Genomic DNA, 15788 nt, shown 5'->3' on the forward strand with positions numbered 1-15788 from the left:
TGGCTAGTGTACCGCACACCAGCTATATAGCTGCTGTAGGTACGTGTCGTGCGAAGACGAGCACTAACGCTCCTCGAACGAATGGTTCAAAGGAGATCAAAGTTACATGGGCCTTATAGTGATGTATTTATTATATCTACACCGTTCATCTATTTTTAGAAATCATTTTAGAGCATTATTAAAAAAAAAAAAAAACGAATCATATCCAAAGATCATCTGTACCACACCACAAACAGCTGTGGAGATAATGATTTTCACCATCGAGGGGATCCCCATGTAGATTTTCGTGGGTTTAACATCCCGACCCATTCTTGAAGGGATCGATCCGTTAAGTTAGCCTCTGCTTGTGAGAGGTAACTTCTTCCGTTCATAGATTGCACTTGTAAAAAAGGAGAAACTTTTATTAGAAGCCACAAAAGGCTAGTAGCTCTAGGCAGTACATTCATTGAGGGTCGTCAATGGCTGGTAGATTCTCGCTAATAGTATATCTTCAAGTGCTCAAAGTTTCAGAGATGGGGGAGTGGACGTCTCTCGAGGTCTTCCAAGTGATAGGAGCCTGGCTGGGTTGATCTGATCACACGATAGGGCCCTTCCCAGTTGGGCCCTAGTGTCCTAGCCCTCGGTTCTGTCGTATTTTGAAAGATGCAATGAAAGACCAAGTCCCGTAGCTAGAACCGCCTTGTCTTAACCCTTGAGTTATAAAATCGTGCCACTTGGTGATGTGTAGCAGCGACTCGGAGTCGGGCGATATCTCTGGCTTCTTCGAGCAAGTCAAGGCTTGCTGTGATATACTCTGCATTCTGATCTTCCTGATAGTTTCTGACTTGAGCTGTCAGGAGGCCGATCTCGACTCGGACGATCACCTTCGAGCCGTAGGATAGCGAAAAGGGGGTCTCCATAGTAGATGACTGGGTCGTGGTCCGATATGCTCATAGGATAAATGGGAGCTCCTCGGCCTAGTTGCCCTTCACTTTTTCTAACTTTGTTTCAGGTGGTACTTGATGACCTTGTTTATAACTTCCACCTGCCCATTGGACTGCGGATGCCGAGGCGAGGAATAAGCGTTCGAGATGCTGAGCCCCCAGTACATGCCCTTGAACTTGTCATTGTCAAACTGCTTGCTGTTATCAGAAACGATGGTACGCGGGATTCCAAATCGATAAATGATTTCTTCTAGACAAAGTCAACCACTTTTTGTTCAGTTATCTTAGCCACAGGCCTTGGCCCATTTGGTGAAGTAATCGACCACAACAATAGCAAACTTCACTTGTCCTTTCCCTGTGAGCAGAGGTCCAATGATGTCGATCCCCCATTGAGTAAACGGCTACGGCCCACTCATAGGGGTCATTTCTTCCGTCGGTTACCTCAGTATTGCTCCAAACCTCTGACATTTGTCGCACCTTGGACATAATCTTTGGTATGTTGCCCCAGCATTTTTCAGGCCAAAAGGCATGACCCAGTAACAGTAGAGCCCTTTGTCGGTGACAAAGGTAATCTTTTGCCTGTCTGGGGGATGCATCGGGATATGATTATACCTAAATTAGGCATCCAGGAAGGAGAGGTGTTCGTGACTAGCCGTGCTGTCGACCAGTCGATCGATTCGAGGTAAGGGAAAACTATCTTTAGGGCAAGCTTTATTTAGATCCGAGTAGTCGACACAGACCGCCACTTTCCGCTTGCTTTCTTCACCGGGACCACGTTGGCGATCCAGTCTGGATAATGTATTTCCTCGATAAAGCCGACGCTGAGGAGGTTGGAAACTTCATCGGCTATGGCTGTGTATCTTTCGGCATCGAATGCTCTCCTCTTCTGTTTCACCAGTTTATGATCCGTATCCACGTTCAACCTGTGGACCATGACATCGGGAAAAATGTCAGGCATATCCCCGTGCGACCACCGAAAACGTCCTTATGCTGTTATAAGAAAGTTAACATTTGAAACCTCTACTCAGAATTCAGCGAAGATCCGAGCTAAACAATTTTACTCGGGTCGGCTTCCTCGAGTGGGTCAATCTTTTAGTCCTCGGGGGGTTCTTCTATAGAATCGAGAGTGTTGATGGTGAGGGCCTACTTTACCGACCATTTTTTTATAGCTATCGCATAGCATCTCCGGACTTCTCGCTGATCCCCTCGGAGGTATCCGACCCATCCTTCGGCGGGGAACTTCATAATCAAATGGTATGTGGACAAGACCGCCCTTATTGCATTAAGGGAATGTCGGCCCAGTGCACTGACGGCACATTGACGACAAGAAAGTCTGCAAGAAGTGTAGCTTGGTGCTATCCTTCGCCGGCTGTCACGGGAAGAGTAATGGCTCCCTAGGAGATCACCCTATCTTCGACAAAGCCATGTAGGGGGTTTTCACTGGTCAGAGTTGTGACCTGTTAATACTCATACTCTCGAATGCCTCGGAGTAAATGACATCGACTGAGCTTCCCGTGTTGACAAGGATGCGGAAGACCTTGTGTTCACTCCCCAAGTATAGGGTTGTGATGTAGTAATAAACTCGGTGAGACCGAGGTCGAATCCCAAGGGACAGAAACCTATACGTACTTTGAACCAAGTAGAAATAGAACTAGACCAAGATGAAATCTAAATTGATTGAATTTGAGGAATAATAACAAAATACTAATCTAAAACTTAAAGAATTCAAGGAAAGGAAACTAGGGATTCAGAGGATCCACTTGTAGAGATCAGGGAGATCTTATGCTTGTTTCAAGAACTCAATTGAACTTAGAGTCCCATCCTCATGAAAATCAAGACTGAATTTCCTTTGATATAGTTTTTAAGAGATGAAAGATATATGAATTAGAATGGATTCCATTACCAAACCATGCCTAGGAGACAAAGTAAACAACAGAATTAAACGAATTAACAATCAATCAGATGATTATGAAGGTTAGGAAGGGTACCGACATCCAACCATGCCCAAGAGACGATGGCGAACAACAGGGCTTCCTAACGTCATAATCAAAATAAGAAAAAAGAAATACTCAAAGCCATCACAGACCCATTGTAATTTCAGTCACAACAGACCATTAAAAACTAAAAATATTCCCATAATAAAATTAAATCAAAATTCCTTCAATCTAAATAAAATGCACACGCATAAATTCTCTCATCACGATACAAGCTTCACCTCTTAGCCCTAGCTAAGAGGATTAGCCTGACATAGTCATGCTAACATATCTGCAAAGGAAAGACATAAATACATGAAGAAAGAAGAAAAGGAAGAAAGAATCCGAGCCCGAGCCATCCACCCTTCTCTCTCTCTCTCTTGCTCTCTCATGTCCAAACTTCCCAACTCCTCTAATGCCCTGGCTTCTGTGGTCGGCTAGGCTTTATAAGGTGCAGCGCACCTTCCAAAACGCTCTACGCACTGTGTTTCTTTTGCTCAGCAATTTCCCTAAAGGAACTTGTGCCCAAACTGAAATCCATACTTGTGCCGACTAAATCTACTAATCAACTTTCTTGGGAGTGGTCAGTCCCCTCCCTGCTCAAGGTTGAACGGCCTTGATCGGCCTGAATCTCCATTTATGACCCATCTTACAACGTGGAGTTAAATCTGCCCCAGCCCCTGTCGACCCATCTTATGGGTGAAGATACAACCTGCTCGACGGTGGAAAGCCTGGGGATCTGATCGAAATCATCCCAGTAGCATGATGGACGGTCTAGATTGCTAATCCGATCACCACCAAGATCGAATAATGCCCCACCGACGTCAGTTTTCACGGACGCATAGGCTTGCACAATTTCTTGCATTGTGTTGATGGTGGGGCCCACTTCAGCTGACTTTTAGGCAATCCACACCGGCCACCAGATTCATCTCGAAATTTCAGTTAGAAATATGTGTTTTTGGCCTTCTGTTGATGAGGACCACAGGATTTTCTTCAAACCATCAATCTTCTGTTTGGAGAGTTGAATTTTCTCCTTCTGCGTTTCTTTTGGGTTTTCCTCCTATTCTTGGCTCAGACGACCCATTGGGATTCGATGGACGGCTCAGATTAAGCTTATAGGTCCGCATGGTGGCCCACAGGGATCATGCAATCCTCTGTTCTCCGTTCGCAGCAACAGACATGGGATCGGGTGAAAATTTCGGTCAAACGTAGTTTGACTGCTTTGTTAACTCGGTGCAATGTGAGTGCACCGACAGTTTGCACTCTCACTCACGTGAACTGGGTCCCACCTTGATGTTTTCGTGAAATCCGCTCTGTCCATCCATTCTGTCATATCATTTAAACCGTCAAGACTAACTTTGAAGCATATCCAGATAACAGGTGGGCCCCATATTACTGTCTTGGTGGCTGATCTGTCAGTTAGGCCACTTTCACAGTGATCCAGGAGCTGAAATTCGACGTGTACGGTTCATTCATGGTCCTTAGGCCACGTATGGAGTTTCAAGCCGATCAGATGGTGGGAACCCTATGATCTTGCATTCTGGACGTCTTTTAGGCCTGTTTAAGATGAGTGGCTAGAATTTCTCTGATCTCTAGCATGTAAATCCTCGATCTTAGTCCTATGGAGCCCCGTCCAATGCCTTAGTGATGCCTGAGCATTAAATCCATGCTTTTAACATTCTTTCCAGTCCACGCTCCTAGATTCACCTTGCATCACAAACATGATTAAAATAAACCGTTAAGCGGTGTGTTGGTAAATCTATGTAGTAATTGGGGTCTAGTATGCAATATTTGACCCTCAAAACCTTGTGGTTAGCTATGGTCATAGCCACCACAAGAGCATCATCGTGCGGATGCTGGATTCTACACGCATCATTTTCTATGAAAGTCAAGCTGCAGGGGCTGAGACGGAGCTCTTTCCTTGGCCTTTCGGTTAAATAGACATAGTGTTCAGGGTCTAAACTCTGAAGGTGGGATTTACGAGCCCTATTCAAATCGCCTCCACTAGATGAACCACCATAAATGGTTCGAATTTCAGCAGGTTCTTCTACGGTTTTGCTCAGTCGTTCTTCTTTCCTACCCAACTTCTTCTCCTTAATGTATTGGCACAAGTGACCATTATGGATAAGGGTCTCGATTTCATCTTTGAGGTCTACACAGTCGCTCGTGTTGTGGCCATAATCACGGTGGAACCGACAGTACTTGCTCTTATCCCGATTCTCAGCGTTGGTCTTCATGCAGACCGGCCAGTTCAAGAGTCTCTGACCCCTAATATCTAACAAGATCTGCTCCGCGGAGGTGTTGAGAGGGGTGTAAGAACGGAATTTGCCCTCGGGTCTCCTGCTTGGCCAACGATCACGAGGGGCTCGGTCGTCGGGCTTTTTGTTGGAGACTGAGGTTCTTCTTTCCTTTACCTTTTTTTAATGACATTTCAGCACCTTGGATGTTCCTGCGGGTGTTGAAAAATTCCTCGGCATTGGTGTACTTCTGAACCCTGTTGATGAGCTCGGCCAAGGTGGTCAGTGAATTTTTCCCAATTGAGAAGGTGAACTTTCCTTCTTTGAGGTCGCTGAACATGGCTGAGAGCGCCATCTTATTGTCGTAATCTTCCACTAACAACGCTTGCTCGTTGAAGCGGGCAATGTAATCCCTCGGTAGTTCTTTGTTCCCCTGTTTGAGGGTGAATAGATGAGTAGTCGACTTCTGACTCTTCTTACCAGAGATGAACTGGATAAGGAACAATCTACTGAGCTCCGCGAAGGAGCTGATCGATTTTGGTTTAAGTTGTCAATACCAACTTCGAGCAGACCCGGAGAGGGTTATCGAGAAGGCTCGGCATATTATGGCATCCGTGGCCGACTAGATCTGCATCTATGAATGGTATGATTCGACATGTTCTGAGGGGTCTCCGGATCCAGAGAAATGGATGACAAGGGGCATCATGAACCTCGACGGCATCACCTCGTCCATGATTGCTGAGGTGAAAGGAGGCTCAGTCTCTTCCATCATTGTCTGAACTGTAGTTGGGACAGACGCAGATCGCTGGTCCTTTTGAAACGCCTTAAACTGGTCTCGGAGTTCTTTAAGTTATGCTTCCAAAGGATTTCATTCTCAGCTACTGTCTCTTGGGAGGCACCCATCACCTCGGATGTCCTACCGCATCTGCTCCTTTCTAGCCGATGACGAAGGTCAGTAGGTGCCAGGGCCGAAGTGGCATACACATAAGACTGTTTCACGTCCAATAGTGGGTTCTGAGGTTCAGGCGGATCGCTTTTGGGGCACTATTTTGTGCACAGGGTTGGGAGCGCATGCAGACTATGCTTGGGATCCTCTGGCCCGGGAGCTGACTGACTGCGGTCATACTTCGAGCATCAGGGTGGCTTCCACCAGGTTTAATGGCGGCTGTTGATTTTGTTGCGCCTTCATTCGGCTGATTTCGTCTTTCAACATCTGGACTTCATTTTGCAATGCCTTGTATTTTCCTCCTCGGCTTCAAGTCCGTTGAGACGATCCTATCGGATCCGAGTTGGTGTGTAGTAACGAAGAGGATTGGCGTTGCCCGCTGGGTTTGAGTTCCACAACTATCGCCTTTTTCTTTCCTTTCGGTGCCATTTTCGGTAAAACCTTCGAGTTTTTCGTTTTAAATTTCCACCGACGGCGCCAAAAAAATGTTGAGGTCAAAATTCGGATCACCCTCCACTCAATACAGCAGACCTTCAATGAACCCTGGTCCTGCACAAAAGGGTAAAGAAAGGAGACCCTGGTTAAGTCGGGGACCCTCCGATGCCTAAATCAAGCTAGGGAATCTGGGTCTAAGTCGTATGTAGAGAGAGGGTGCGAGATCTTGCATACCTGTATCAATGAAGTCCCTTGGTATTTATACCTGTGGGTCAGGCGGATCGCGTCCATCAATCTCGGCATAATTTACTCAATCAAGCGGATATTGCAATTGGGGAGATATCCTCCACAATCTTTGGACCGCGCGCCGTATCGTGTCTTAATGGTGTGTATCTTTGGGCAAGATCGTCGGTCACGCTTACGTTCAGGCTGATCTCCAGACTCGGTGTGCGGAGTTCCACCACGAGTTCGTCCTCAGCCTCGACACATAATACACCCACACCTGAGCTCTGCCTCGGTCTCCATGCATGCAATATGCATGTCCTGCCTTGGCCTCGGATCATACCGAGTTCCAAGGGTCGGAGTCCGTCGATAAGTCACTGAGGTTGGAGTTCGTTGTTTGATACCAAGAATGGAGGTCAGGGCTCAGCGCAACCATCCCCCTTCGGATGAGGACGAGGTTCCGTGTTCGCGAATCAAAACGGCAGTTTTAAGTCGTGACTTAAGAGTTGGCCCCTGATGTTGCATTCTCCTTCCGAAGCCTTATCATCCGAGCCGTGTAGCTCAGGCCAACCCTAATTGTCCTTGCACAAATTTCCCCATAACAGTTAAATCAATGGATTTTTTGTAATTTAGCCTGTCTAGAATGGATCACCTAATTTAGATGGTTTGGATGGAGTCAAAATATGCTATATTAACAATCTAGGAGTGCCTATTTATTAACTATAACACTACTAGAGTACGATACAATTCTAAATTCATTATTCTCGCAATAGACGTGGATTGCGTGCAGACCACTTTAGGGATTCCTGCAACCCTGAGATCCGTGGAGTCTACATTATTATATGTGTTATATCTATTCCATTGATCCGTTTCTTCATCCCATTTTAGAATATTAGAAAAAACATGAAACATAACCAAAGCTCAAGTGGACCACAACACACACACACACATTAAAAAAATAATAATAATAAATAAATAAATAAATAATTGGATATTGAATGCTCACCATTAAAAACTTTTCTGTAGGCGATAGAAATTTTGGATAAGCTGATATTTATGTTTTCCTTTCATCCATCTAGGATTCACCTTATGAACGGTTTAGCAATTTTACCTATCGAAATTGATTTATTGGGTAAACTTGAATGCATAAGTTTAATTAGTAATTTTACATCTAAAAAGGCGAGAAGCAAATTTATGATTTAATTTTGATTTTATTATTATTATTTTTTTTTTCTTAAACTGAAAAGCCTCATTTTCATGACTTTCCTGAGGCCCCGAAAATGTTGACCCGCCCCTGCTTGTTGAGCAGCAGCTTGCAAAAAAGACAGCAGCTCCAAATTACAAACACCACCGTGTAACTTAGTTAATAAATTCGACGCTTACAATTTCTCAGCGTCAGCATATAACCGTTTCTGTCACTAGCCTCACCATGTTCATGAAGAGAACACATTTGCATGATTGGACATTCCCATCGGACGATCCCTATTGAATAGATACCTTATCTAAAGATCTACTTTTTGCTTTTTCAATATGATCATGTGAGCTAAACATATTCAAGAAAAATGAACATTTTACAGCAATTAAACAACGGCCTACATTCAATTTACACTTGTGGCCATTCAGTAGATCAGATAAAGCACATCTGCACAGTAGGGATAGTCGAGAGAGTCTGATAAGGCATCATTTTTATTTTCAATTTTATCGTCCATTGCAAATAAAATAAAATAAAATAAGAAAATTAAAGTCCACTGCAATATGTGTGAAGTATTGGGTATGTCCAGGCCAAGGTCTCTCTTTCTGGCTGCAACCACCACTATCTATGGATAAATTTAGAACAATGAAAATAGATTTTCAAAGGGATTCCATTCAAAAAACAAATCAAAGGTTAGTATTTTTATTTCTTTCCACAAAGATGAGAGGACGGCCTTATAACTTTGTTAAATAAAAAATGGTTAAACAAACATTTCGAGTGGGCCCACAGAAAGACAAGAGCGACACCTATCTTACTATCTATAACGCGGACGGTTCAAATCATCGGACCATCTCAGCAAATGGATCACTGTCTGTGGCGACGCATGCTGGTTTGTTAGTCGCGACGGATGCAACTCCTATAATAAATATACGAAGAGTAGAACGCATTCCCCAACAGACGCTAGTGGCAGTTTTCTTTATCTGTAGCCCTCCGATTGAGAAGAAGAATGGAGGTTGGACATTTACGTCCAGGGTCATTTTGGTCATTACTCTTTGCTTTTCTTCTTCTATGTCTGAACTGCGTAGGAATGGGGTCCCCCGCCTTTGGAAACGAGACGGATCGACTCGCCTTGATCGCATTCAAGGATCGGATATCCGACGATCCTTCTCGGGTCTTCAGCTCATGGAACGTTTCCCTCCATTTCTGCAACTGGGAAGGAATCACATGCGGTCGCCGACATCCTCAAAGGGTCACCGCTTTGAACCTTGCTTCCCGCAGTCTGGTGGGGTTCATATCACCTGGCGTAGCTAACCTCACATTCCTCAGGAGCATCAACCTCTCGAGCAACAGCTTCCATGGCGAAATCCCACCTGAAATCGGCTGGCTCTTCCGGCTTCGGGTTCTTGACCTGAGCGATAATGGGTTGCAAGGGGGTATCCCTGAAAACCTGTCCCACTGCTCAGAAATCAGATCCATTAGTTTACATAAAAACAAGCTCGCAGGGAGAATTCCCGTCCAGCTTCACTCTTTATCAAAGCTCCAGTTGTTGAAGCTTGGTGATAACAATCTCATCGGCAACATCCCACCACCCTTCGGAAACATCACGTCTCTTGTCAGTCTCTATCTAGATTCCAACAGTTTGGAAGGAAGCATCCCAGATGAGCTAGGACGGCTAGTGAAGTTACAATTCCTTCAAATCCCTGTAAATAAATTGTCTGGTCTGATCCCACCATCTATTTACAACCTCTCATCCATCGTTGATATTTCTGTCGTTGGTAACAGACTTCATGGAAACCTTCCAGCCAATCTAGGTCTCACCCTTCCTAATCTCAAATACATTCTCTTTGGAAGAAATCAATTAACGGGACCGATACCAGTTTCATTACCCAATGCTTCAAGACTTTTATTAGTTGATTTAAGTTTTAATAAATTTAGAGGACCTGTGCCTGTGAATTTCGGAAGACTACGGGAACTCGGTATCCTAAATTTAGGTTTTAATCAGCTTGGAGGCGGAGAAGGAGACCATGACTTGAGTCTCCTCACCTCCTTGACCAATTGTACCCGTTTGGAAGTATTAGACCTGTATTCCAATCGGCTGAGAGGAACAATGCCTGCCACCATCGTCAATCTCTCTACCCACCTAACCAAACTAGCGTTAGGAGGAAGCCCGATATCTGGAAGCATTCCGACAGATATTAGCAATCTCTATAACTTGAATAGACTAGTTATAGGTGAGAGCCTTGTTACGGGTACCATTCCTATTGGCATTGGGAAGCTTCAAAATTTGGAAGGCTTGTATTTGTACATAAACAGACTTTCTGGAAAAATCCCATCTTCCATTGGCAACATCACTAGATTGGTTATACTCTGTTTACTTGAAAATCGTTTGCATGGAAGTATCCCTTCAAGTCTTGGAAATTGTCCTAGTCTTTTAGGAATAGGCCTTAATGGAAACAAGCTGAGCGGTATCATACCGAAAGAAGTTTTAAGTATTCCTACGCTGATTGATATTAGTGTATATGAGAATTCTTTGGTCGGATCTTTACCGTCGGAAGTTGGTGACTTGAAACAACTTCAAAAGTTGAATATTTCTTCCAACAAAATGACAGGTGAAATTCCCAGCACGCTAGCAAATTGTCCGAGTCTGGAAATACTTGATTTGCACGATAACCTGTTTCAAGGAACCATTCCTCCATCTTTGAACAACTTAAAAAGTGTTCTGCTGATAGATCTTTCTCATAATAACTTGTCTGGAAATATTCCACAAGTTCTGGAGAAATTTCCATTCTTGCAGTTTTTGAATCTGTCTTTCAATGATCTCGACGGCCAAGTCCCAAGTCAAGGGATTTTCGAAAATTTAAGTGCATTTTCAGTCCTCGGAAACAAGCAGCTTTGTGAGGTATCTCACAATTACGGTTGCCAGCATGCCCCCCGAAGAAAGATCCTAAGAAACATGGAAGGTCGATTTCTGTTACAGTTATATTCTCTGTGGTCGGTGCAGTTTTATGTTCGATTCTTTTATCATTTCTCCTTGCTATTTGGGCAAGAAGAAAGGTCAACAAGAAGCCTTTGTCTGCGTCTTTTTTGGAGGGCCAATTTTTAAATGTTTCTTATGCTGATCTCTTTAAAGCGACTGGTGGGTTTTCTTCGGACAATTTGATTGGTATGGGAAGTTATGGTTCTGTATACAAAGGAATTCTAGATCACAATGAAACACTTGTTGCAGTGAAAGTTGTCGATCTTCAAAAACATGGAGCTTCTAGGAGTTTCATGGCCGAATGTGAAGCTTTGAGAAATATCCGGCATCGGAATCTAGTGAAAACCGTAACTGCTTGCTCAAGCATTGATTTTCAAGGCAATGATTTCAAAGCTCTAGTGTTTGAGTACATGTCTAATGCGAGTGTAGAGATGTGGTTGCATCCAAATGTACATGGGCAGCAAGAGTTGAGGAGCTTGAACCTTATTCAAAGACTAGATATAGCTGTTGATGTCGCTTATGCATTGGAGTATCTTCATCATCATTGTGGCACACCAATCGTTCATCGTGATCTAAAACCAAGCAATGTTCTACTGGATGATGACATGTTCGCCCATGTGAGTGATTTCGATTTAGCAAGGTTCCTTTCTAATACCGCCAGTAATACCTCTCAAGATCAAACCAGCTCAACTGGTATCAAGGGATCTTTTGGCTATGTTCCTCCAGGTAACAATTTCAAACGTCTTCTTTCTTCTTGTCTTTTTTAAATGTTTTGCAAAAATTTGAAGATATATATTTCGAATTAGCCATGTTCTTCTTTTTATTGCTTTTTTTTTTTCTCTCTCTCTCTCTTTTCAGAAAGGTTCGAGTATTATAAAGAAGAAAAAAAAAAAAACCACCACTATTTGTTTGTGAGCACCAAATCATATCACATAAATAATAGCAGCAGCAGCAACAAAACTACCCGGTTTGGTAGCCACTGAAAAATGATTTCGTTTCATTTTGGTGAATATTGGTTATTTACCGGAGCTTATATAAATTGTTGATTATCAGGATCTTTTTTAAAACTTATAAAAAAATTGATCTCAAATGCATAGTTACAATTAATTAATTGAGATGAATTAATTTTTTAGTGGCTACCAAACACACCTTAAAACTCTCAAAATAAATCATTTTGTAAAAGTTGTACCTCCATTCCCCACAACTAAACCAACTGCAGTGCTAACTGAAACAAACTCTCAATAAGAGTGAAGGATTGGAGGATGGAAGAATCTTTTTAGTAATTAATTTTAATTAAGATAAATTTCAAAAATAAAAATAAAAATGCGACATGCAAGGTTGATCGATGAGCAATTAGTACTAATTCTTTTTCATCGAGTTGCATAGCTTTTCTTTTTCATAGCCTTATGTTTGTAGGACTAATTTGTTCATTACACCTTGATAACTTATTGCTTCAAAAGTTTAAAATTAACAAGATAATTATTTCCCATTATTGTAATAATGATTGTCTTTTTTATTTAGGTAAAAAAACTAATCCCTATTTTTATTTGATTGTTGGAATGAAACCTCGGTATCTCGAAAATTTGAGATGTGTAAATAACAGAGTATGGAATGGGTGGAAAGGCGTCTGCATCTGGAGATGTCTACAGTTATGGTATCCTTCTTTTAGAGATGTTCACAGGAAAGAGACCAACCGATGACATGTTTAAAGCCGGCTTAAGCCTCCATCAATTTGTTAAGATAGCTTTACCTGATCGAGTGATGGAGATTGTACACCCACGGCTGCTCTCAGAAGAAGTACAAGCTCCAAACAATGGAGAACAACGCCGCATTTCAAGAACTAAAACGCGAGAGTGCTTGCCTTCCGTGGCCAAAATTGGCATCGCATGTTCGGTAGAATCTCCAAATGAACGGATGGAAATGAGAGATATAGTCGCAGAAATTCATGCAATCAAAGATTTATATCTTGGGGATGGGATTCACCAAGATTTGGAAAATGGGGTACCATTGGGTCAAGGTTCATCTTATCTTAGTTAATATTAATCAGTTGTGGTCAAGGTTCATCTTATCTTAGTTATTATTAATAAGTTGTGGGTAGTCATGCAACAGAAGATTCCTACATGTGTATGCAAACGGTGGTTGTTTAGTTCCTTGTTGCCCTTCAGACGAGGTTGTGTTTAGTCTGCTATTTTTTTGTTTTGGTTTTTTAGTGTTTGTGTAGTGAAGGGTTTAGTCGGTTTGGTAACCCTTCTTGTATCAATAAAGTGATATGTAGTGTGCTTATATCTTTGGCTTGCACGATTAGTTTTTCTGTTTTGTAATCTTATCTCCTGAAGATTCTTGGGAAAGTATTGTATGGTGAGATATTGTTTTTTGTAATAAATGATTTTCCTACCAAAAATCAATTATGGCATGAAAGAAATGAGTAGAAAAATGGAAGTGGCTAATAATGGAAGGGGGGGCCACATGCCATGATGATCACCTGGTATGACAATAAGTCAAGTCCGCTCATCAGGTGGGTCACCTCAGTGCACTGAGTAATACCATTGCCGTTGGTTGATTTTGACATTGTGTCCACCTCAAGAAAGGGGTCCGACCGATTTTTGCACCTGGTATATATCATCTAGTATGTCCGACCTTCATGAAATGGCTGTATGTTCTCATTCCCATATCTTATCCTATTTTTATTTTATTTTATCCTCAGCATCTTGTTCTTATGGTTTTCAGGTGAGTGGAGGAATTCCAGTAAATCAGTCTACCAATGGTTTCTTAAATTTATTTATTTTTGCTTATTTTATATCACTTGAATTTTGTATTTGATTTTGTTGGTGTGCGGAGGTTATGATTGGATCTGGTTGGCCAACATGGGGAATTCACGTACGTGGAAAATTGCTTTTGTAAGCCAGTTGTTGCCATTGGATTGGATTAGTGGCATTTTTTTGCTCAATGAAACTGCTCATTTGCTGGTAACTTATGTGATAATCAAACCCGGTTGTATTGAGCTGGGGATCAGATGACATTTTGTGGGGGTGCATCCAAAGGACCAAACAAACTGGAGTTTGGCTTAGCATTGTTTTCAGGTGTCAAATGCCCATTTTGAGGGTATGTCCAAACAGGGCCAAAATGTGAGGAACTCTGCCATCAAAACTCAAAAGGTAGAAAAGAAGCCATATCTTTGAATTGTTAGATGGGTTGGGATCAACTCGAGACCGGCCTTGGAAATTCACCTGTTAGGATTGTGAAATTAGGCCAAATGCATCCAGACCAGTGCATCATAGTAAGGCTATGTTTGGGTACGGAAGCTAATAAAATCCATATTACTTGAGTCCTGTTTTCTAAGGTTCCAATACCAATCTCAAATTTGCATAGCTGAAGCAGTGGTTTTTGTTTTTTTTTTTTAAGAGTTTCTAAAACAATGGTGGAGAAAAGTGCTAACTATTCCACTGTGAATGGGCCAAGCAAAATTTAAATTTTGAATAGTTCCAGCCAAACAAGCACGGCCCATGGATAACCCTAACCAGCCAACGAATCGGCCACCCTACTCAATCGGAGCATTAAATGAAACTAATAGGGCTTGTATGTGTAACAAACATGGAAAAGAGAAATGGAGATTTCTACTGTATATAACACAAGCAGCTTGGGACCTATTTTACCCCTCTAATTAGTCAGAGTGCCTAAATATATGATTCTGAAGATGTGCTTGACCCTTCAACCCATCTCATTTTTGTGATTTCAATCCTCTGGTAGCCCACTCCTACTTTCTTGCTCTTCGGACAGAGCACGTGCAAATAACTATAGATTAGGGAGCTTGTATAACAAAGGTTGTATAGATCACAATGTAATGATTTCGTGATATCAATTCTATGTATTTGTTATATCTGTTCATATTAGGAGATCAGTTTAAATTTGAAAGTAGTATTCTCTCCTCTTACTCTGTATAGCTTGTAGCTGTACCATTTTCCATATGTGTGTATGTTTCTCTCTCCTATTCTCTACCCACTTACGATTTGAAGTTTCTTTCAGGGAGACTTTCTATGATAGTTTGCCACCAATCAAACTATCTAAATTTCTGACCCAACCTTAAATAGAGCACCCAAACAGAGGAAGATAAAAGCATCGAGGACTTTATATGTTCCATCCCATAAACGTGAGAGATGAGTCACAACGATGGAGTGTTATGACATCAGACACACCTTCTTTAACTTCCTAAATGCCCTTTAATTAAATTCAAAAACCTCCTGATGTGCTTTCATGATGCAGAGTTTTAGCAAGCTGAAAACCCAATTGGGATTAGGGATTGCTTGCTGGCGACGTGTTACGTTCGTAGGTGGACCACACCATAAATAGCACATGCTGTTAAATCCGGATCAATGCAATCAGTCATACGAAAATTGGGCCACACCATCACTACAAAAAAAAATAATAAAAAAAACCAATTGGGATTAGGGAGTGCTTGCTGGCAATGTGTTACGTTCGTAGGTGGACCACACCACACCATCACTACAAAAAATTATGCGGTGAGCGTGGATCGAACACGCGACCTTCAGATCTTCAGTCTGACGCTCTCCCAACTGAGCTATCCCCGCAAGATGAAATTTACTCAGCTCACAGTAAATATATTGCTTTTTATCTACACTCCCAGGCATAAATACTAATAATTGGAACATGTGTGATATCTAAGCCCGGCCCAACCCTATACCCAATTCAAGCTACCCGACCCAAGCCCAACACAAGGTACGGAATGCCTAACCCTAACGCAATTCGAGTTGTGTCGGATTAGATCAGGTTGGTCAGGTTAATATATTAAAAGGAGTTACAAAAATTAAAATTAAACATCTAACCATTATATATATATATATAAGTAATGGCAGTAAGTACCAAAT

General features: G+C 42.2%; 2 protein-coding genes and 1 non-coding gene across 3 annotated transcripts; 1 reads left to right on the forward strand and 2 right to left on the reverse strand.

The window, feature by feature from the left end:
- Positions 1-1638: 1638 nt before the first annotated feature.
- Positions 1639-8965, reverse strand: LOC131246898 (uncharacterized). Its single transcript, XM_058247364.1, has 5 exons — positions 8777-8965; positions 5335-5566; positions 4702-5288; positions 2381-2460; positions 1639-1846 (listed from the first exon to the last, which is right to left on the reverse strand). The coding sequence occupies exons 1-5, from the start codon at positions 8963-8965 to the stop codon at positions 1639-1641; spliced, it is 1296 nt and encodes a 431-aa protein (XP_058103347.1).
- A 50-nt stretch (positions 8966-9015) lies between these two features.
- Positions 9016-13190, forward strand: LOC131246899 (putative receptor-like protein kinase At3g47110). Its single transcript, XM_058247365.1, has 4 exons — positions 9016-10822; positions 10930-11631; positions 12509-12922; positions 12964-13190. Exons 1-4 carry the CDS (start codon positions 9016-9018, stop codon positions 12987-12989), a joined length of 2949 nt encoding a protein of 982 aa, XP_058103348.1. The 3' UTR covers positions 12990-13190.
- A 2228-nt stretch (positions 13191-15418) lies between these two features.
- Positions 15419-15491, reverse strand: TRNAF-GAA (transfer RNA phenylalanine (anticodon GAA)). The gene has a single exon. It is a non-coding gene; the product is annotated as a tRNA-Phe (tRNA).
- Between the last annotated feature and the right edge of the window lie 297 nt (positions 15492-15788).

This window comes from Magnolia sinica, chromosome 5 (genome assembly GCF_029962835.1).
Source record: "Magnolia sinica isolate HGM2019 chromosome 5, MsV1, whole genome shotgun sequence".
NCBI classification, from domain to species: Eukaryota; Viridiplantae; Streptophyta; class Magnoliopsida; order Magnoliales; family Magnoliaceae; genus Magnolia; species Magnolia sinica.

Excerpts from the sequence above, each read along its gene's own strand:
- LOC131246898 (XM_058247364.1), bottom strand. The coding sequence starts at position 8,965 with ATGACCCTGGACGTAAATGTCCAACCTCCATTCTTCTTCTCAATCGGA. Across the intron at positions 5,289-5,334 it reads CACCCGCAGGAACATCCAAG|TCTCCAACAAAAAGCCCGAC; the intron begins GTGCTGAAATGT and ends GAAGAACCTCAG. Across the intron at positions 1,847-2,380 it reads GAGAGTATGAGTATTAACAG|GTTGAACGTGGATACGGATC; the intron begins GTCACAACTCTG and ends CATGGTCCACAG.
- LOC131246899 (XM_058247365.1), top strand. The coding sequence starts at position 9,016 with ATGGGGTCCCCCGCCTTTGGAAACGAGACGGATCGACTCGCCTTGATC. Across the intron at positions 11,632-12,508 it reads TTTTGGCTATGTTCCTCCAG|AGTATGGAATGGGTGGAAAG; the intron begins GTAACAATTTCA and ends TGTAAATAACAG. Across the intron at positions 12,923-12,963 it reads TGGGGTACCATTGGGTCAAG|GTTCATCTTATCTTAGTTAT; the intron begins GTTCATCTTATC and ends GTTGTGGTCAAG.